The following is a 22,610-nucleotide window of genomic DNA, read 5'->3' as shown; positions in this document are numbered from 1 at the left end:
CACCTCCCTTTATCATTTTCTAGTGTTAACTGTTACGACTAACACAGATTTAATTAGATGAGAGAGCTTATTTAAAACCAATGATGATTTACAAAAAAGGCTCTCATCGGGATGCCCTCCCCTCATGCTGTGAAGATCCCATAATGCATCTGTGCAGATGGGAGTTCCCACAGCAAGGAGTTTCCTCAATGAACGACAGTACATGGAAATTTCAGTCTTCACAGCCGCAAGGTGCATTTGTTCACCGGAGAGGCCCGGGACCGCTCAGGAACAATCCCACATTTCCCGGGCCTTTGCCCGTTTCGACTGTCCTCTTTGTCCCCTTCACCACCCCTCCCTACCCCACCCTAAAGACAGTACATGACACTGCTCAGCACGTCAACCTCTGTGCTGCAGGCAGCGCACTGCTTTCCCCGATCGATAAGCCAAACTATCACAGTTTTCACAGTCATAATTGGTCATGGAGAAGCAGAAACTAGGAACATGGAAAAGTACCTTTTGCTATAACAAATATGATATAACAGTTCTCCTCTATAGAAAATAATAATAATAATAATAACAACAATAATAACAATAATAATAATCTGAAGTAAATTAAAGTATCTCCGTTTGGATGTAGCAGGCCATTGTGTGTGATGGGGCGGGGCTTTATAACGGGAATTCTGCTCAGCTGTCCCCCACTGTTGGCCCCTCCCGGGGCTGGGCGAGACCTACTTGATGACAAAGTACTGGATGATGACGGCGAAGAGGATGGCCACCGTGGCGAAGCCGAGGAGCAGCAGCAGGGCAAACTGTTCGTCCGTGAGGCTCCGGCCCTTCCTGGGGTGGGCCCCGTTTCCGGGCGCGGCCCTGGACTCCACCTGAGCGGCGCCCGGGGGCTCCGTCGGGGGGAGGGCGGCGCTGGGGCTGTGCTGCCCCCACAGCTCGCCGCCGTCCTGGCACTGCCGCCCCGCCGACACGCGCACCCGCCACTCGCCCGCCGGCACCGTGCCCTGCCACACGAAGGAGGCCTCCGCGCCCCTGTAGAGCTGAGAGGCAGAGAGAGAGAGAGCGAGAGAGAGAGGCAGAGAGAGAGAGAGAGAGAGAGAGAGAGAGAGAGAGAGAGAGAGAGAGAGAGAAGAGACAGGATGTTTATCTCACGGGCGAGTGGAGTATCGGTTAGATCGCTCGTCCTCCTCCAGCGCGCGCCTGCGGCCGGCCCCCGGCCTCATCGCACCTGCTCCGCCTCCCGCCCCCTCAGCAGCTGCAGTGTGTACACGATGGGGTCTCCTCTCATTGGCTGCAGGGCCTCCCATGTGACCTCGTAGCGGTTCCAGTCCAGAAGCTCGACCCTTGGCGCTGTCGGAGAGCAGAGACAGAGCAGAGCTTAAGTGCATGACGAAGGCAGGGCTGGCCTCTGGGGACGTGCCTGTAAACGAACACTTCCAGCGCTACTTTATGTGGTTGGGCGGATAGCGCAGGTGCTGAGCTTTGGGAACACGCCTGTAATGACCAGTGCTACTTTAGACAGATGGCTGGGGAAGGCGCTGACCTTTGAGCTGGGGAGGGGGTGACCTGGTGGTGCTGAAGCTGTACAGGGGGGACAGAGGTCCCACCCCGGCCTCGTTGTGCGCCTGGATGCTGAAGTGGTACAGCGTGGCCTCACTCAGACGCTGCACCTTGAAAGTGTGACAGGGACCACTGTAGATGCACACCAACCTGGGAGAGACACAAACACATTAAAAAAAACCCACCAGGGTCAGACATTTGCTTGAAACTAAGCTGCAACATGCTCATGTACTGTTTCATACACCCCTCTAGGCCTGACTCAAGGAGTGACTTCCAACATCATCTCCTTCAGGCAAAACAAATGCAGGGGAAAACTACTGCATCTATATACGGGGATCAGAAAACAGAAGGATTGTGGGGTAAAAGGATTAGCTCATGAGAGGGAAGCGAGAAGAGCAAACAAGAGAACAGCATGTTTAAAGGATGACTACACAGCTTTCACACACAGCTCCCCCTTCAGACTCGGAGTTAAAACAACATGTAAGAGTGACATTAAGACAGAGCTTTAAATTAGTATCGGAATTTGTTCTCCAAAGGAAATAACTAAAACGGATCGACATTGAAATTCAAATGTGTAACCAGTTAACGGCCCAAAAACAGCTGATAAAAACAATTCAACTACTGAGAGAAAAGCCTGCACCGATGCTTTGAGGGACACTGTGTTGCCACATGTTTTAGTTGGAAAAGAACAAGACGACAATACAAAACATTGGCCACACTTTTCCGAGGTGAAGGGGGATAAGTGTTTTCAGCTCCGCGTTCCCTGCACCCCTTACCGGTCTGCACTAGCCTGCATGTGCAGGCAGTACTGAGTGGCCCCGCTGAGCTGAGGCCGGCTGGGGCCCTCCCCCCACTTCAGCTTCAGGCTCTGAGGGCCCGGTACGACGCACTCCAGGACTGGAGGGTCGGGGGGTAGGGGCCGGGTCTTCGCCTTCAAGGCTGCGCTGAAAGGCCCCGCCCCGACGCTGTTGACCGCTTGCACTCGTACCCTACGCGTGGTAGACAGAGACCAGCAGGTCAATAAATCACACAGTGGAGGTGAGAGGACATAGATTCCATACTAAGTATGCTGAGCTGTTACATTTTGCCTCTGCTGGTTACACAGACAATCTGACTGGACTCTCTGGGACTGTAATGTGTTAGTTATTCACAGGAATAACTATACATTATTTTGTCTTGTGCTTTGCATATTGTTTTTTTCTACCTGTATGTGGTGTCCGGCTGCAGGTTCTCCAGCACGCAGTAGTTGGTCCTCCCAACAGATAGGGGGAGCTGCTCCCCAAAGTCTATGTTGTAGCCAGTAATTTCTGCACCATGGCAACAGGGCTCCTCCCACCGTAAGGCCAGACATGAGGAGGCAGGACCGGGTAGAGTTTCGGGCAGGGTCTCTTCCGCTACCTCCTCTACTGATCGTACTGCGGCAGGCACTGAAGGAGGAGTCGTCACCATGGCAACTTCCCCAAAGACTCCAGCCCCTGCAACATTCACTGCCTGTGTGCAAAAACATACCCACTTCAGTTTCGGTGGACTTAAATGGAAATGGAAATTAAAAACACATACACAAATGTCACACTTAACAAATGACCCACCAAACCAGGGCCAGTGCTTACAGATGTACTGCCAAGTGTTTCAGTAGGTGGGGCTTTACCCTACCTGAACCCTGCAGTAGTAGGCTGTGGCCGGTGTCAGGCCCCGTACTTCGTAACTTGGGGAGGAACCGCAGTAGATCAGCATCATAGAGCCCTCTGCTGCCCCCCATTCCAGCCTGAACTCGCTAACCTCTGCCCCATTGCATGCTGGGACCTGAGGAAAGACAGAGAAGATGGCAAAAATAAAAGTCCCTTATTAGTTTGAGAAGGTCATGAGTTTGAGAGAGAGAGAGAAGACTGAGTAATAGAGTGTTATAAACAAAAAAAATAAAATTTAAATTTACACAATGTGGCTGTGTAAACAGGTTCAGTAAGAGTGAAAGCATATCGAAGGCAATATTTAAGTATGAGGAGCTTTAATGTTTTATACAAGATATATAATCTGAGGTTTCACAGGTCAAGTCAAACTGAGGTAGACACTAGTATCCCCTCTTCATTGCGCTGTCAAAATTTTCCAGCAGAGGGCACTCTAACTCTGCAGACTACACAGAACCAACATCAAGCTCACCTCCCAGCTGACCAGCACTGATGTAGCCGTTTTCACCGTCAGCTCGGGGGGAGGGCACTGCTCCGGAGGTCCGGGGGCTGTGGAGGCCTCACACACCTCTGACAAGGTGCCCCACTGCAACATACAGCAAACATGCTAACAGACACACAAGACCAAGCCTGCAGACATGCAGTAACAAAACTTTACTAGGTACTATATCCAGTAATGTGTAATACCTGCAATATGGTCTGTCCATGCTAGTATACAAGGAATGTGAAAGAATCACATGAACTGTGAGCTTGAGCATCCTGTGGCTCTATCATGCTGTCGCCGACTGCTCACCCCTGCCTGGTTGGCTGCCTTCACCCAGAAGTAGTAGCGGTGGCCGGGCAGCAGGTCGCTGGCGGTGCAGTCTGTCTCCGGGCCCTGGTACAATGGGCAGCGGGAGCCCTCCAGCGACTCCGCCATCTCCACCGCGTACTGCGAGACAGGGGCTCCGCCATCCCGGTCCGGGAGTCCTGCGGGGGGTGTGTGTGTGTGTGAACACATATTACATTAACACTTAATAAAAGATAGTGGGACAAAGGAGTGATAAATAAAAATATAAAAAAGGAACGTGTGTCTTTAAAGCAGTGTGTGCACAGTGTGCGTCTCACCCCATGTCAGTGGTATCTCCCGCGGCTTGGCTCTCCCCGCCAGTCGCAGCTCTTGGCACGGTCCAGGCGGCACAGGGGCTGTCTGTGCGGAGAGGCTGTCTGACGCCTACAGGGGAAACGGCGAGATGGGCTGAGCTAATAACTCCCACTTGCTGGCGGAGACGTGCAATATATAATAAGACCATATCCGCAGATAACGGTATGAAAGTGTGTGTGTGCTCTGCGATGAGATCTGGGTTACAGATATGTGTGTCACGTGATGAAATTTGGTGGCATGCGTTGCGCAAGCACAGGTGCGGTGTACGCAGGCACGATAAGATCCATGCTGAAGATAGGCATTATGAAAGCTGTGCTGTAGATACGTTATGTGTACTGTAGTGTGAACTGATGCAGGACTGTGTACCTGACTGTGGCCTCCCATGCTCTGACAGTACACCCTCAGTTTGTACCACGTTCCCGGCTCCAGGCGATCACACACATGTTCCCTCAAGGGCCCACTGTAGACCGTCTCCCACTGGCTCCCTGAGAAGCACGAGAACACATTACATTACTTTGTCACTTTAGCAGATGCTCCTTTCCAGAGCGACTTCGGCGACAATTTTTAACATGCTTCCCATTTATACGGCTGGGTATTTACTGAGGCAACTGTGGGTTAAGTACTTTGTCCAAGGGTACAGTGGTAGTGCTCCAGCGGGGAACTGAACTGGCAAGCTTTCGGCTGAAAGCCCTGCTCCTTATCACTATGTGACAGCTGTGAAGCTGTGAGCATCTGGATGTTATGTATCGATGATCTCTTACCACTATGACTCGTGCACATCTCTAGAGCATACTGTGTGATCTCAGATCCCCCATCATCCTTTGGTGCATCTGCAAAGAAGGGAATAAGAGATAGAAGTGAGTGAGTGTGACTGTGTGTGTGTGTGTGTGTGTGTGTGTTTCTGACTATGTGAATGAGAGCATCTTTGGGTGTGAAAGTGTGTGTCTGTATATGAGTGCGCCCCCATAGGTGAGACTGTGTTCCCCAGATCCTTACCCCAGGCCACGTGCAGGCTGTTTGGCTGGGCGTGGCCCTTCAGTGAGGGCCTTCCAGGAGCGCCAGGTCTGTCAGGACAGGTGCTGAACTCCACTGCCGCGCTGGGCTGACTGCGGCCCTCAGCGTTCGCCGCAAGCACCTGCACAGGTTGCACACACACACACACACCTTATCTCACACTGTACAGTCAGGCTGCACCCACTCTACCACTCCACATTCACTGATACATTACATTTCATTTCATTTAGCAGAACTTTCTTATCCAGAGTGGCTTCCAGTACAAAAGAACAAAAAGTGTATTCATTCAAGTTAGACTGGCAATAGCGTCAGGCTAGGCTAACAACACTACATCAGTCACTTTATCGCAGAATCCAAAACACATCCCAATACCAAACATAGGGGGTGGGGACTGAGGTTGGAACCGAGATGCAGTCTTAAGAGGTGGGTCTTCAGGTGGGTCTTTTGGGATGAATGTGCGATACACTACATATTTATCAAAAAACACCGTTAGCCCTTCCTCAGGGTGCGTCCAAATTTGTACTCACCCGAAACCTGTAGGAGGTGCTCCTGCGAAGATTCTTCACAGTGCAGGACAGCTCGTCGCCGTTGTGCTTTGCTTTGAAGCCGTAGCCCTGCGGCAACATTTGCAATGGGACCATTACAGCACACGTTAACTGCAGGGGCCTTCATCCAGACCCAACTGCATAGCTTACTTTTCTGCATGTTATTCATTCATTTAAAGACCAGCCTATGTACTGAAGCAGTTAAACTGCTTTGCTTAAGAACAAAATAGCAGGGCGCTCAACCATTTACAAGCCCTGATCAACACGGCATCCCATCACCATGATCATTATAGCCATCAGGCGCATTCAGGCTGCTAGCTGAATCCAGCGCTGAAACTGGGAGAGGAAGAGCAGTGACGAGCAGCAGTGTTCTTCTGCATACTCACCGATCCCTCCTCCTCCATCTCCAGGGTGTAGGTGAGTGCGCTGTCTGAAGCCGGCCCGCAGGGGGCGCTCCATTCCAGGGTCAGCCAGGATACGCCCGCCCCGGCCAGGCGGGGGGGCTGAGGGGGAGCGGGGGCGCAGCCGGCGGTGCTGCATGTCAGCACATCGCTGAACGCGCTGCGGGGTACAAACGGTGTCACAGAGTTGAACACACACACACACACACACACACACACACACACTCTCTCTCTCTCTCTCAAGTGCCAAACACGCAGCAGACAGACAGCAAACACACAGGGCAAGCCAATGTTAACTTCCATCACAGTCATTTCTACCTGATTGTTTTAGGGGAAAAGGTGTCTGGAAGGTGTCTACGAGTCCTCCCACGAGTTCTTAATTTGTGGCCCAGACGCCCTGAGGCCGAAGCGTCCGCTCTGAGCCCAGGACACTGCTGGCTTTATCCCCAGCTGAGTCATGCAGCCCTCTTTCACAATCCGCCCACTTCCTCCCTTCCCAACGCTCCGAACAGCGGACACGAAGGGCCGAATGGCCGTCAAACACACCCACACCCTGTCACGGGGGGGCGCTTCTTTGTCAATATTACCTTTGCTTAGCGGCTGCTCTTATCCAGAGTGACATACAAAGCTTACAAGTTTTACATGTTGTCTGTTTATACAGCTGGGTATTTGCTGAGGCAATTCAGGTTAAGTAAGTTTTCACTAGACCGCACTCCTACCTCCAACTGCCTATTGTTACAGAGGTAGAGATAAGTATCGGATACATCAGATATCCAAGCATACGGCCGGTTGTGTATAGAAGTATAAAAGCTGCCACACCAAGTTCCTAATACCTCTCCTCCAGGGCTGAGTTGGAAAAAGACTGGCTTCCTAAGATCACGCTCAGGACTATCTTCCACGACCTTTTCCCCTGTGCTGATCCGCATCACTAAAATATCCACAAAGAAACCAGACGAACTGGAGAGGGGGAAAGTTGCAAGTCTGGGACAGAGATGCAAACCCGTCCTCACGCCACTAAGCGTTCTCATAGCCTCACACCACACCATGTATCAATACAAAACAAATTAACCACCAGAAGGTGCTGTGCTGAGCCGATACTCACCTCGTTCCCACGTTGTTCTTAGCAGCTACTCTGAAGGCATATTTTGTTGAAGGGGTGAGACGGATGACTTTGTACTGCTTTGCGTGTCCACAGTAAATCTCCTTAAAGGCACTCTGTTTTCCCTGGTGACACAGCATGAAAGACTCGTATGAGCAGGAGTGACAGACCGGAGGAGGGAGAGACATACACAAACAGGATTTGGGACAGGAAAAAGAATGCCTTCACTTTTTTTCCTGTCCAGATGTCTTTGCCACAACAAATCCGCTCAAGAATGACAGGTATTAGGCAAAAGGTATCTATTCTACTTAGCATTTCTTTTATCCACCAGTGGGCGGGGGGGGGGGCACCAAGTACGCTTACCTCATCACACTCCAGGAGATATCCAGTAATTTTACATCCGTTGTCATTGGGTGCCTGTGAAATAAAAAAGGACGATTTGAAACAATGATCATTTCAACATAACAGGCCATCTAAGGTTCACTTGGACACGTGTCTGCACGCAGCTGCGGGTGAGGGTGTCCTGGCTGCGCAGTACCTTCCACTGCAGGGCCAGGGAGCTCTTGCTGCGCATAACGAGCCGGGGCGGGGCCGGGGCGTCGGGGGCGCCGCCCTCTGTGGTGAAGCCGGTGACCTCCGAGGGAGATCCCTTCGCTGAGCTGCACGACACACACACCCTGTGGCACAAGACGACAGGCAGGCAGTGAGGCTCACTGGGACCCACAGACACACAGACAGACGGACAGGCGCACGTGCAATACCGCGAGCATCTCACCTAACGTGGTAGTCTGTGGCTGGCCGCAGGTCCTGCACTGTGCAGCTGGTCTCCTTCCCCCTGCGGAGAAGAAAAAGACCGATTGGCTGGCGTGGCCACACACACGCTTTGCCTGCCAGCACCCTGGTCCCCCCTGAAAATAATCCAAATTCATACTGGAGGGATTCCATGATAAATGGCCCCCTTTACAACTCAGAAATATAGGCCAGTGATTTCAATATGCAATTATTTCACAATTCCTACATATAACCTGGCAAGCATGTTTCATCCGCGGGATCCATTTGCAGAGGTGACAGTTAACATGCCACGTTATTGTGTGTGTTAGACGGTGTTCATGCGTCATTTAACCCAGGTGTCGGAAAGAGGTCTGTATCACAAATGCGCACACACACTACCCATCCTCAAATTAGATCCGATATTACACAAATTCAAGCTAGGGCAGCATGGGTGCCAGCTTGATCCTTCACTTTGGCTCACAGTCTATGTGAGCCACACCATGTCAGCCCTCTCTCCTTGAGGACGGGTATGGCACTCACAGGTATATGGGCTTGAAGTCCCCCTCGCTGCCGTTGTGCGACAAGGCCAGCTCGTAGCTGAGGGGCAGCGCTGTGCTCTGGGGGGGAGCGTCTCCGTTCTGCAGGCTGAGGGGGGGCTGCCAGGACAGGACGGCTGAGCGAGAAGTAACACTACACACCTGGGGGGGGTGGGGGTGGGGGAGAGGGAGAGGGAGAGGGAGAGGGAGATTGAGAGGTCTCATTACTGCACGCAAGGCAAAAAGCTTTCGCATATAATTAAATTAAACTGCACCTTTCACTCAAAACAGACAAAATGTAATGGGATCTACAGACACCAAATATACTAAACAAGGAAGTGTAGGTTAATCTTATTAGGCCTATCATTTGAGCCACTGGGACGTTCCCTGGATGCTAATGACACAAACTGCAGGCCCCTGTACCCATTAGACTCTTCTAAAGAGAGACAGATAAACTGCCAGAGACAGACAGACAGAGAGGCAGACAGACAGAGACCAACAGTGGCAAATAGACACACTGACTGACTCACCGTGGGCTTGCGCACACTAGACAGCAGCTCCAGGACCTTCTTCATTTCTGCCTCTGCATCTGAATGATGAAGACAACGTACAAAGCTCACAGGAAATGAACAGGCTGGATCGACAACGGACACATATGAGCTCAAACAGAGTGGCAAAACACCGCCAGTAGAGGGCGCTCTCGTTATGACGAAAACATTACCGTTGGAGCGGTTCTCCTTTACCTGGGCTCTCCGAGGGGGAGGACGAGGGCGACGCTCCGGTCCTGCTGGGGGGTTTGTGCTTGCAGGGCGCCGAGGAGGCGGCGGGGGCCGCGGGGCCCTTGCTGTGGCCGTTGTGAAGGGCGGCGGGGCCCCCTTTCTGCGGCGACGGCGGGGGGCTGTGGCTGACCTGCACGCCGCCGCCGACGCCCGCGCTCAGCTGCCGGTCCTTCAGGCGTCTGCGCAGCTGCTCCTGCATCTTCGCCGCGCGCTCGTCCCGCAGCGGCACGGACGCGCTGTGACACACCACGTCTGCGCGCACACAAGCCACGCACGTGCGCAAGGGGGAACAGACAGGCGCACACTGTCAATAACCAGGGCGGCTAGGCACAAGCCTGATTCTGCTACTGCATATCCACTTCCAGTCAAAAGTTTAGGCACACATTTCTTTCTTTATTCTTACCATTTTCCACATTTTGGAATGACAGTAAAGACATCAGCACTATGAAATAACACAAATGGAATTATGCAATGACCAAAAAAGCACTATAAACAAATCAAAACTAAAAAATATTATATATATTAAAAAATATTTTAGATTCTTCAAAATATCCAAAAAATGTTTTTTTTTTTTAAATGATTTTTTTTGGAGAGAAACTCATACATAGACATTAACTTCAGTATTCATGTTTGTCTACAGAACAAATTTCAAGCATTTAGGCATAAGTGCTTAGATCTATATGTCTTTGAATGTGTGTTTCCATTATCTTAATCAAGTGTGTCGAGGTTGTTGACTGATACTGTACGTAACCTAATCTAAGAACCGTGCAGCGCGATAGGCTCCTGTGGAGGTGACGGGCATCTCCGAGAGCCAATGAGGACTCACCCTGCTCGCTGTAGACCTGCGGAGGAGGAATCTGGGGGATGTACTGGGGAGGCAGCTCGCTGGGGTAGATGTGGTGGTGATGCAGCATGGCGGGGTGGGGAGGCAGATACGGGGACATGTGGGGGGGTGGCAGCGGCATGGAGGGGTGGAACTCGGCGGCGTGGGGCATGAACACCACCTTCCGCATGCCATTCTCCTCCACCACCTGCAGGGGAGACGACAGGAACGTGGTCAGCCTGTAAAAGCTCAAAGATGCTGCGGTAAATAACTGGATGCCGCTATGTTAACGAGGCACTTACGTTGAACAGAGGTATAAAGCACTTCTGAATCCTGTTATTGCTTTAATGCATCCGATTCATTACCTCTCAAGAGAAAAGCTCTCTGAAGTCTCTCTAATGCAGTCACACAAAACATGCATCTCCATCCACTTGGCTTGAACAACACGTTCTATTTCACAGACACACATAACCACTTCATAAAGAGTGTAGCCCCACATGATCTTATTCTCCTGTCAGTGCGGACGATTACATTATTACAAGTGCAGAGTGCAGTGACTATGAGCTGTGGGGCCAGAACCTACCTGAGAAATATATCCAGGGGGAACGAAGATGGGGGGCATGGTGCCATTTGGGGAGACCATTGGCACGTGTGCTGGACCTGAAACGGCACATACAGACAGAGTGAAACAACACGACAGCATATGGTGAAAGGGAGGTAGTTTGGAGGTAGTTATCACATTCAGGTGATGACATTACAGGACTGGGGCGGAGCCTGTGCCAACCTGCAATGCAGCGGACATGTCCGTCTTCGGTGCGGATGGTGAAGGTCTCCCCTGGGTTTACCTGCACCAAGATCATCTGCGGATGGACAGACACACATCTGCTGTTAACGCTCGGGCTCGCCATCACTAAACCGTAGCTGAGTTCATATGCAACAACTCCTATCCATGCTAAGCGCATCAGCATAGCAGTGGTTAATGAGCTGGACTTCTATTTTGTGACTGACTCAGCTTTCATCCAGGATTCATGCTGTTTGATTACAGCATTGCCCACCTGGCCATCTGGTTGCCAGACCAAGACACTTTAAAAGAATTATAGAAACATTTGCAGTCACTGGATTTTACTTAGATTATTTAGATTACTCGATTTTTACAGTACCTGTGAATAAAACAATAATGACCGTTTTCTGTTCATCAAACCACAACATCAAAAAATATGGGACATTTGCAGAAAATCGTCTACATTTCTCACAGAGAAACCTTCAGCCTCTAGTGACCTTTGTTTATCAATGAACTGTGCAAGAGTGCATGTAAATATTCACATACTTTGTACATCAGCTCCATAACTGCTCAAAGCAAGTACAGTTTCGACTGAGCTCGTCCCCGTTTTCCACATGAACGCTATAACTTCTACTGGAAACACAGCAAGTTAAACAGTGATATGATGTTGATCGTATGTTGTTAAACGCCTGCAGCTGAATTTAAAGCTAATGACCGGGCCTGGATCTGATCGCTGAAACACAGGTCCAGCCAATGCCTGCCTTGCGTATTCGATGGGTGAGGAAGCTTCATGCCGCGTACAGGGCTGGAGGAGAGCTCCCTGCAGCAGCAGCAGCAGCAGCGGCGGCCTGATCCTGCACTATGCAAACACGCCGATACCATCACACACAGAGTCTGTTTGTCTGCCCCCCTTCGGAGCCTGTGTGTGCTGGGCTCAGGCTGTGTTTGACAAACACTACCCTACCCTGGGAAATGTACACCAGGGCTGCTGCGTGCGTGCGCATGCGCGTGCGCAAACACACACACACACACACACACACACACACACACACACAGACACACACACGGACACACACACAGACACACACACAGACACACACACACACAGACACACACACAGACACACACACAGACACAGACACACACACACACACACACAGACACAGACACACACACAGACACCGAGTATACCGAGTAGCAATATGAATGAATTGAAGCAGCCTGTTTCAGCATCACCTGTATCCACACAGCAAGCGCTGAATGGACGGCACAGAATAGATTCAGGGCTGCTTTCAGGCTGAGACCAGCTTGTCTGGCATTTCAAACAGGCGTGCATTTAGGTTAGGAATGTGTGCCACTGTGGGTCAACTCTCTGGTGAAGACTGGAAAGAAATATAACCTATGACAGACTGACCCACTCAATTCCCAAAGAGTTACAATTCTGTGCGTGTTAGCCATTAGTTAATGTGGCCATTCAAAAGACTATCAAAGATACTCGCTAACTGACTGATTGAAAGGTGTCAGGTGGTAAATGTATCTAAGCTAACTGGAGAGGAGTATGCTAATATAAGAGAAAAAAAGACCATCACGGTCATTTTAATCAGCAGCAGTAATTTGGCCAGGAGTGTTACGGTTGGGGAAGTAATCTCAACTGTAGATAGACAACAGGCTGAATTCCAAACAGAATTGCTTCAGTATATATTCAGCAGTACACAATGGCATAAGATGCAAAAATATAAGCTGTGCAGGAAGCCCTGGACACTGCCTGCAGGGAAAATGAACAACACATCAGTAGATACAGGGCATCTGACCCACCTCTAAGCAATGGATGTATTCCATGCATAATTTAACATTTCAAGTTGCAATTTACATATTTTAATCAGACTCTTGATAACAACAGTCATATAATTGGTTCAGAGTGTGACACTATTAATTTGAATTTCGTTATAGAGAATGCAACAGGTTGCTAAGAAGACCTCATTTAATGAACAGTAAAGATTTTTGGCTGAAGCTTCAGCTTAGAGAGATATCTTACTATTTTATATCTTACTGTTTTTCTTAGATTCGTTCCCCTTTATAGAGACGCCTAGCGCGCTCTGCTGTGAGGGGTGTGAGAACTGTGTTGTGCGGAGTGTGTGAGAACAGAGCGTGATTGTGTGGGGCGAGCGGCGCTGTGCAGCATGTGTGCGCGAGAGGAAAAGAAAGCGAAGAGAAAGAGCCGTGAAAGAGTGGGGGTGGGGATGGGGGGGGGGGGGGGGGGGGGGGGGTGAGTATGTCAGGAATGCAGGATACAGGCAGTGTGAGAGGGACACAAGTATGCCAGGAATGTAAAGTCCAGCCCCCAAAGCCACTGCCATCCCTGGGAGCCGGAGCCAGAAGCAGGGCCGGGGAGAGGGGGGGATGGGGAGAGGAAGACAGGAAGAAAGGAGTCCGGCGGGGACTGGAGAACAGAGGACGAGCGGGCCTTGACCGAGGCAAGCCGGAGATCCTCCCACAAACAGAAACACTCGAAAAAAAGGAAAGCCTGGGGGATGGAGCGAGCAGGCTAGCGGGAGAAAACCTCTGTATGTATACAGCAAGGAGAGAGGGGAAGAGGGCAGGGGACGGAATCGCTGGGCATGACATCACCGCGGAGGAAGATAAACTGTCAGAGGCTGAAGCCGAGGTCCCCCGCCGCTGCTGCGTGAGGCTGTGGGCAGGGCGGGTGGGCGTGTGGGGGGGGGAGGGGGGCTGCTCTCCAGCCTCCCGCCCGCAGCCGAAACCAGCGGTGCGCCGGGAGGTCATCTCCTCGGGCGGCGGAACGAGGAAAAACAATCCCGCGATATGTTTAGGCTGAGGATGCAGTTTCGAGAGAGCAGTGTAAATATTTTGTCTTCCCGATGTCAGGGTGGGCGGGGGGTAGGCGGAAGGTCCCAGGGGTCGCCGCCGCTCAGAGCACGCCCCCCTCTCCGTCACGTCAAACCGCTTATACAGTCCCTGAAGAGAGGCCGCAAAACCACCTTCATCCTCTTGGGAATATTTTTAGAAACAATGCGATTGCCCACCTTAGATGACTTCAGTGCCAAAGTCCTAAGGGCCCGTCTTAGCCTTCAGTGTCCAGTGACTTGCCAATGCTAACACAACAAAAAAACCGACAACCTAGTGCTGCATTTGTCTAGACGGAAATCGATCATTAAAATGGCACAGGCCGTACACGTGTTCACAAGCATGGCATCTTCCTCCAACACTCAAATAAGGATCGTCATTCCTGTTCTGGCTCAGAGATACTGTAGGTTGTGTGTGAGAGGTAATGGAAAACCCCCAGCTCAGACAGATATAACAGTATGGGGCCTCAGACACTAGAGGTGGTGTTACACTTACTGACTGAATATCCAGTTTTCAGAAAGAAACACCACTTGCAGAGGTCTGCAACTTTCCACACAGTCATATCATATTTGACATTTCCTTTATGTCAGGGAACATTTCTGCAAATTAGATTTTGGATTTTGGATCTTCATCTTTTTGTAAAACAGTCCAAAAAAAATTAAGTGAAGAAGCAATATGCCGATTCGTACAAAACGTTGTATCAATGTTGTGTAAATGCTGCATAAAAACAGCGTCCTCTCTGTAGAGGAGCCATCTCTGCGTGAAGCGCGCGGCTCGCAGGGGCCATCGAGGCTCTGTTCCGGATGTGTACGCTTCCAGCCCCCTCCTCCCCCGGCTTTACTGGAAATGGTGCTGGCAAAGTGCTTGCCTGTCAGGAATGCAGACGCTGAGCAGTGGAGGGGCAGCTGGAGGGTCAGGGGGGAGAGAGAGAGAGGAGGGCTGAGGGTTCAGTCCTGATACTGCTCTCCCCCCAAAGGCCCCCACCGCTCTCCTCCCAACCCGGGGGGGGAAACTGCATTGCAGAGGGGGTGCAACACTCGGAGCCCGTCATTTGGAGCAAAGAAGGCGCTTTGTTTTGAATGCGTCCAGCACAGAAACATGCTGTGCGAAGCCACTGTGCTGCCTTCCGTGCTTTCTGCAAGCCGCTCTCCTTCAACGGGGACTGAGCGTTGCGTCTGTGTGCGTGACATACGGCGTGACTGTGGACTGCTCTGGCCACTGTGTGCTGGTGTGAGTGCGTGAGTAGGAGAGAAGGAGATAGACGAGCTTTCCTGGTATCAGGAGGCTTTCTGTTTGGGTGACATAGAAACAAACTGTGGTGATAACTGTTACTGTTAATTTGATAACAGGAAAGGAAGAGAGAACAGGAGTTGAGAATTACGCATCTAATTCTTGCTTCTTTTCCAGTTCCACGCTAGTTTGTTGATGGCAAACAATGAATATTTCACTCAACAACAGACCCAAAAGGGAGTCAGCAAATCTCTGCTGAACTCCCTAAATTCACTTAAATTCCTCTGGAATACAAAATGTATGAAAATGAACCCTGATGGAATTGAGTCAGACTTACCAGGTACACTCCCAGTAAGGAGCCCTATGAGGTGGGTGTACAAATGCCTGGCATGCTTCACCTGACACCTTCTCTGGATTTGATCTTGCAGATCAGAACCTCAGGTGGCTTCTGACACAGACCAGTACAGACAGCTAAGGTCTGAGAGAAGATTACACTTTGAAGAAGTGCCCTGGCAGAGGATTATGAACTCAATCTGAAAGCGCTCTCTATACAACAACTCCTTAAAAGGCAACACAAAATTGCGCTTGTTGTTTGTTGAAAGTCTCTTAAATAAACCCAAGATGGAAGTCTTTAGAAAAATTCGCCTCGCGACCTTTCACCCGATTGCGTGCCGATTTGATTAACGTGACCGCTCACCTGTTGCATGCCGTCTCCACCGAGCATGTGCGGGACGAGCGACACCTCAGCCAGCATGGGCGTGACCTCCAGAGGTGGGGGGGGCTGATCTGTCATCATGGCAGGGCAGAGCATTCATTGACACCAGCTCCTGTTGAGAGGGAACGAGAGACACGTGATTAAACGGAGAGAATGGTGAGTCTTCATGAACCACAAAAACGGGTGGAGCCTTCATGCATGATCATCGACTCACTCATTTGAACCAATCAGTATTTTTCCCACGGGGAGCAAAGTGTTCTCATTGGTTCAACCAAGTAAATGACTCAGCAGCACACTGTAGGCAGACAACAACAAACACGCACCAGTCTCTGTCCGCACTTCAAAGGCCCAATTCAGGCGCTCGGACTAGAAGCGTGCTAGCGTGGAAGTGATAAAGCCCTGCTCGACCCCTGGGTTTCCACTGTACTGCATCAGCTGGCAGCCTTCCCTCCTCCCCCATCTGGAGTCAATAACACCCCTCCTCGCACACATACACACAGAGCCGGCATGGTAAACAGGAAACGCAGGCGTGCAGAGGGAACGCATGCAATGCAACGCATACGACCACCCAGCAGAGTCTCCACCACCCACTGCTAACGGACAGCCCAAACGCCGGGGAGAGAGAGCTGCCTGTCTGTCTTCCCTGCGAAAGTGCAGCCGGGGGGGGGGGGGGGTTGAGTGGATATCAGAGATGCAGTCAAGACGTTTGAGTGGCAAGCTCCCGCCCAGAGAGGAAGAGGCCCGGACGACAGCTGATGGGATTTGTCAGACGGTTAACTCTCTTTCTCTCCCCACCAGGAGTTAGGACGTCATCAATCTTCTCCTCCCCTTGGTGGAGGTCCATTTCCACACTGACAGACCATGGTGTTATAATTCCATTATAACTAAAATGAGGTAGTATGCATGTAAACAGAAAATGACATTAAACGACTTAAACCCTTTTCAGTGGGCACTGTCACCATGGGTCTGCAGTGTTTTGAGAGGCCTTAGTGCATCTTATTACAAAAAAACGGGCTATAAAATCTACCTGCTTTTAGATTTGCTCCCTGACAGAGTACATGATCAAATCAGCTGAAAGCAAAATGATAGCTTTCACCTCAGTGAAGGCCATACCAGTCCACTTTCTTCACACAACTGTACTGGAAGGTGTACACATGTTAGGGACATAATGTACAGAGAAATACGCCCACTGCCACTGTCTGATCAGCCTGCCAGCAGTCTAGAGAAGACGATCTGTACCCTTTTTATGCTGCACTAAAGCAGGCTGGAACACAGAATAATGGCACAAGTGTCAGAAACACTTGCCCTCCATGAATGTCTTGCTTATATCTGCTTTCACAAATTCTGCTGAATGTGAAATACTGGACTGGACTGCTTTTCCATCACTCCTTTAGCAAGTCTTTCTCTGACTTGAAGGAACACAGGCAGCCTTAACTGAAGGCCTGCCTCAAAAAAACCGGGTGGGGGTGCGGGGCACCGACACTGCCAGGCACTCCTATGCCAGCGGCCACCCCATGCCACACAATGACTCTTTGACATCCAGCGCTGCCCGCGTGAAAGTCACCATCCACCCCCTCCTCACCCCCCCCCACACACACACACACACACACACACACACACACACACGGCACCCCTTTCCTTCGCACCAGCCCGTAAAAAGCTCCCCATTCAGCAGCTGCTCGCACGCAGGGCCCCCGGCCGCGCCGCCTGGCCCGGGACACTGCCAGGCCTGTCCCTCCCCCCCTCCCGGGTCAATACCGGCTTTCATGCGCTGCTGCGGCACTGCGGCGAGCCACGCTCCACTCGCTCGGCCTCAAGCAGCGCTGCGGAACAGCGCCCGGACCGGCAAGCCTGCCCTATCTGCACAGTCCCGCGCCGCCACGCACCGATGCCAGCGTGACGGAAGCCTGCCCTGCGTTAAAAATCAGCCCGGGCTAGATGGGGGGGCGCTGCTGCAGCGCTCCAGCAACGCCGGCTGCTTGGGAAACACCCACCTCATTAACGGCTAAGAATCTGAGACTTCTTTTTGGAAAAACTTTGCCCGTCTGTGCATTACAAAGGGGGACAAAAGGCAATGTTGTGCGCGCTAGCTTCCACAGTGACGCTGTGCTGTGCCAGCTCCACCGGATGCCCCTCCCACTGCAAGGTGGGAACAGCCCACAGGAAGGAAGAAAAGGCCACAGGAGGAGACAGAAATGAACTGTAAAAGAATCGTGACGTAATCGGTAACCGACAGGGCAGTGACCGCATGAGGCGTCATCACTTCCAGCCACCTCCGTCAGCTTCCTGCTGACCTCTGACTCACCTGATGCGGACTGCTGCGGGATTATTCCACTAAGCCCTTCAGTTTGCCACTGATCTTAATGCAAACAGCAACGTCATGACCAAGCCTTTCATGAGCTCATTTACATCACGTTACTGTCATTTAGCAGACGCTCTTATCCGGAGCGACTTGCATACGTTACAGGTTCATCCATTTATACAGCTGGATATTTGCTGAGGCAATTGTGGGTTAACTACATTGTCCAAAGGTAGTGGTGCAGTGTCGCAGCAGGGAATCAAACCAGCAACCTTTCGGGTACAAGCTGCACTCCTTACCACTGTGCTACACAGCTGCCCATTTAAATAAACATGTAAATGGAGCACAGAGACAGATCTGTATTGCGTCTCCCTCTCTACCACCACCATTTCTCACCTCAACCTGCAAACTGTACTTTCCCCAAATGTCCTTAATCACCTTACTAAAGCCAATATACATCAACCTGCTCCAAATTCAAAACTCTATTCTTATTTCAACCATATTTTAATTTCAGTTGCTGCCTTTTTCTACTCCCATGAGCCTGCAGATATAACTTGTTCTTGAGCACTTGTGAAATGACACTCAGCGCATCTCTAGACCCAATACAACTGCATCAAGAAGAGGTCATGAATAAATGATCAGCTCTGCCGGAAACAATGAGGCCTGACAAGGCAGGAGCTGGTAAGCAATCGAGGGAAAAGACGCTGAGAAACTGAAGGGTCAGTGGACAAGGTTCCTTTAAACAGGGGCGTTATGGGGCAGCAGAGCGAAAGTGAGGCGAAACAGTGACAGAAGAGAAATACAGAGAGGAGCTGCCACCATTCTCAAGGGCCTGTGCTTTAATGGTGATGTAGGACACGAAGTCCCAAGGGATTTAAGTCTTCTGAAATATACAGACATCACAAGAATCGAGAGATTTTCTGCCTCCCCTGTTCAGTCTACTCTGCACTCATCTGTAACCCATTCATCAACCTGCCACTCAATTCATCCATCTTCTTTTCTCTCTCAGTAGACAAACGGCACACCTATATGACCGTGTTAAGGGACGACGCAGTGTAATCTCACTCTTTGGATAGTCTCTCCAGGAGATGCACATTGAACTTGACAGACACAAACCCATCCAGGCCTCACTGCGGGCAACCGATTCGACAACACTGGTGTATCAAAAACGGGTGGAAACTGTGGCATTTAAGATGCCCCTGCTTCTGTAAGCATGCATGCTGACGCACTGCCATTTTCTGCTCAGCAGTACGCCCGTAGATCAACAACTTATTTGTAATTGAGCGCATTACCTTCACGGAGCATTTAAGGACACTTGGTTTTCAAGACTCCGGGCTTCACTCTAATGATGAACAGAGCAGTGCCGTACATTTGCTACCCGTCCGCATATTATCTCTTGTCATCCTTCAAGCATAAAAAGGATTTACACACTGTTTAGCAGCGACCCTCACTGACGGCGTGGAGCAAAAGAAGGAGGGGGAAGAGAGAGAATTCGCTCCACAAAAACAAACCAAAACAATTCCGTCTCCACTCCCCCCCCCCCCCCCCCCCCCCCCCCTCCTCCTCCTGAAGGGTTGACCACAGTTTCCCGTCACATGATTTACTGCCGTTCGCTTCCTCATGCGCGCCTCCGGCTGGGCCGCCTCCTCCGCCCGGTCACACAGCCAGGCCTGGCGCAGGAAGGACGTGCGGAGGTCAGTGCCCCTATGCCGACATCCTGAGAGAGGACCGGGATCGGCCCTGCTCCTCCCCGGCCGCATGGCCGCCGTACACAAAGCCAGCAAGCACTCTGAGGGGCACGAGGACCAACCGAACAGTTTACTGTCTCACAATAAACCTATATCCAGGATCGTTGGATTACATCCCCATAATCCAAGGTTTTGCAGTTGAGTTTTTTTTTTTTTTTAATTTAGACAACTCCCTATCCAACAAAGAAACACAAGAAAGGGGAAAGAACAATGCTGAACTGGAGGAGACTTAAAACTATAACAGGAGAGGTAATTAACACTAACAAACCATACCTTGTGCATAAAGTCTGTAAAAAAAAAAATCTTCCAGTGTCTATACACAGAATAACTGGAGCTGCATCAGTGGGTCCTGAACTAGGACAAGTCACAACCATCCCTGCTGGCCAGCACTGCCAGTTTAGTAGTAAGGCACTTCACTAACTTCCCTGTGTGACTGTGAGAGCATGGGTCAATCTGCATGTAGAGCCTCTCTTCAGTACCAAACTGCCAAGGCGGAATTCTGCCTTTCTTTCCTCCCTCCTCAAGGTTGGAGCACAGTGGCACAGCCATATCCCATTACAGCAGCATGTGTCTTAATTTCAGTTATCTAGATCATCAAACATTTTTAACCTTGGCAGCAGGGAATACCGACAGCAGTCTGGACAATTTGATCTTAACTGACCAATTTCAATTATCAAAATCATCAAATACTTTTAGTTCTTGAGAGCAGGGGATATTCAGAGCAGTCTGAACTATTTGATATTAATTGAACAATTTCACCTACCTGTGACCTCACTGATGTCTGAACAATCTGATTTAACTCCATATCTGATGTGTCTAAATTATTATTTTTTAATTATTTTATCCTAATTTACAGAATTCTCCAAAAATCTCTCCAATTTGCATGGTCACAAAAATGAAGTTATGTATGCTTGTGTGTTCTATCTATTTAACCAACTTTATCATGTACTTAAGTGGGAAAAATTAACGCTACATGACTGTAGGAACAGCCCACATATTATATCCATCTATATACATAATGGTTTTTACCATAATGGTTTTTACTTAGCTCTACGAAAACCTTGTTAAAATCATCAACCTGAGAATGCCTGCTTTACTGCAATAATGCATACCTCATCAATTAATACCTGCGCCGCTAAATAATAAATAGCTCCATCACAGAACTATACCACATATAAAGGCCTACACATTCATTCAATAAGGAGACCATAAAGGAAAGTAGCCATACAGTGAGGTTAAACACCATTTCATTAAGTATGCACTGTAGCTACATTTGGGGCCACAGAGCAAGGAATGTATCCAGCTAACATTAGCTAGATAGCCTACCTAACGTTAACTACCCAGCTGACTTCAGTGTGCAATTTACATCACTGAAAGTATACGTGGCATTGCCAGACAACGCTTAAAATATTGCCATGTAGCTAACTGTCTGGGTAGCTGGGGTTTGCTAAGTAGCCATCATAACTGTGCAGTATAGGAAAAAAATAATGTAGATATTTATAAATACTTTCAACCAGTGAACGACACAGGCTGAGAGATATAAAAATGGATATTTACCCGTAATTTCTATTTTATTGTTGGCCAGCAGAATAGCGAACAGCTGATGTATTAGCCAGCTAGCTAACCATATAATGAAGAATACGGAGGATAAATTAAACAGTAAAACAATATATTGTTACCTCATCTGCCCAGCTCGTCATCTGAATGTTTTTGCCCTATTCAATTATACAGTTGGGGAATTTCTTAAATATTATGTTTGCTTCAATTATCTGTAGTTTGCAACATAAGTAGCTAACATTAGCTTGCCAACCTTGAGCTAGCCAGCTGCTTAGTTGCGTGAATAGTTAAAATACTTAGTCACCTACTTACCGGCAACGGTCTACATTTAACACTAATTAGCTGGTTATTGGTCGACTAGTATTTGTTGGTCTGTTATTAAGCCACAATAAGATTTGTTTGACACTAGTTAGCTAGCTAGCAAGCTAGAAAAGGCAACAATTACACACCCAAGGATTTTTATCATATAGGCTACGCAATTGGCTATGCTAACTACGATGATCTGTAAGTTATAAAAGTGCAAACACTCGTCTTTAACAACTCAGCTAGTGCTAGAAATCTGTGCGAGATAGCTAACTACCTAACGTTACTGGATCTGGAAGAAGTAAGTTAAGATAACGCTGGGCACATTCCTCTCATCCAAAACATTTTTGGCTGGGAATCTAAATTAACATTAAAATTAAAATAATAAAATGGGGAGCATCAGCAATGCTACCTCACCTTTAGTATCAAGAAATGATTTTTTCTTCTAGCTATGTTGCAGCTAACAAGATTGCTAAGGTTATATTTCTATGCTAGGCGTTCATTGCTAACAAGTTAGCTATTGCTACCTTCAAAACACCAAGCGAGAAGAAAAAGGTAGCTGGCTGGCTAAAAAGAATCCAGAAAATGTTAGATTACCGCAATTTTGCCAGGGTACAGGAGCTGACGGGCTACAGTTTGGTCAAGCGGAGCTCTCATGTGATTGTTTAGACTTCCAGTGGCTACTGAAGTAAGTTACAATCCTGGAGGAATTTTCCGTACACTGCACGCGTTTTCCTTGATTTTCTTTCTCGTTAGACACTCCTGTC

At 49.6% G+C, this 22,610-nt stretch overlaps 1 protein-coding gene across 1 annotated transcript; it reads right to left on the bottom strand.

Annotated features, from left to right (window-relative positions):
- Positions 1-624: 624 nt before the first annotated feature.
- LOC118790942 (fibronectin type-III domain-containing protein 3A-like) lies at positions 625-22,610 on the bottom strand. Its single transcript, XM_036548087.1, has 26 exons — positions 22,441-22,610; positions 15,919-16,048; positions 11,130-11,205; positions 10,929-11,005; positions 10,349-10,553; positions 9,487-9,774; positions 9,274-9,332; positions 8,748-8,905; positions 8,212-8,271; positions 7,975-8,113; positions 7,800-7,853; positions 7,440-7,561; positions 6,323-6,497; positions 5,919-6,005; positions 5,374-5,512; positions 5,139-5,207; positions 4,744-4,862; positions 4,341-4,446; positions 4,027-4,202; positions 3,706-3,819; positions 3,202-3,351; positions 2,753-3,039; positions 2,325-2,537; positions 1,532-1,698; positions 1,217-1,338; positions 625-1,028 (listed from the first exon to the last, which is right to left on the bottom strand). Exons 2-26 carry the CDS (start codon positions 16,030-16,032, stop codon positions 711-713), a joined length of 3,594 nt encoding a protein of 1,197 aa, XP_036403980.1. The 5' UTR covers positions 16,033-16,048; positions 22,441-22,610; the 3' UTR covers positions 625-710.

The sequence above is a fragment of the Megalops cyprinoides genome, chromosome 16, assembly GCF_013368585.1.
Source record: "Megalops cyprinoides isolate fMegCyp1 chromosome 16, fMegCyp1.pri, whole genome shotgun sequence".
Taxonomy (NCBI): domain Eukaryota; kingdom Metazoa; phylum Chordata; class Actinopteri; order Elopiformes; family Megalopidae; genus Megalops; species Megalops cyprinoides.
The sequence above is the reverse complement of the archived record's forward strand: the minus strand, read 5'-3'. Positions and strand labels throughout refer to the sequence as shown.

What these genes read in the sequence shown, in the direction of transcription:
- LOC118790942 (XM_036548087.1), bottom strand. Translation starts at nt 16,032, where the DNA reads ATGCTCTGCCCTGCCATGATGACAGATCAGCCCCCCCCACCTCTGGAG. An exon ending in GCAGGTCTACAGCGAGCAGG is followed by an intron (nt 9,775 to 10,348) that starts GTGAGTCCTCAT and finishes GTGTGCGCGCAG; the next exon opens with ACGTGGTGTGTCACAGCGCG. An exon ending in CAGCCGGACACCACATACAG is followed by an intron (nt 2,538 to 2,752) that starts GTAGAAAAAAAC and finishes TACCACGCGTAG; the next exon opens with GGTACGAGTGCAAGCGGTCA.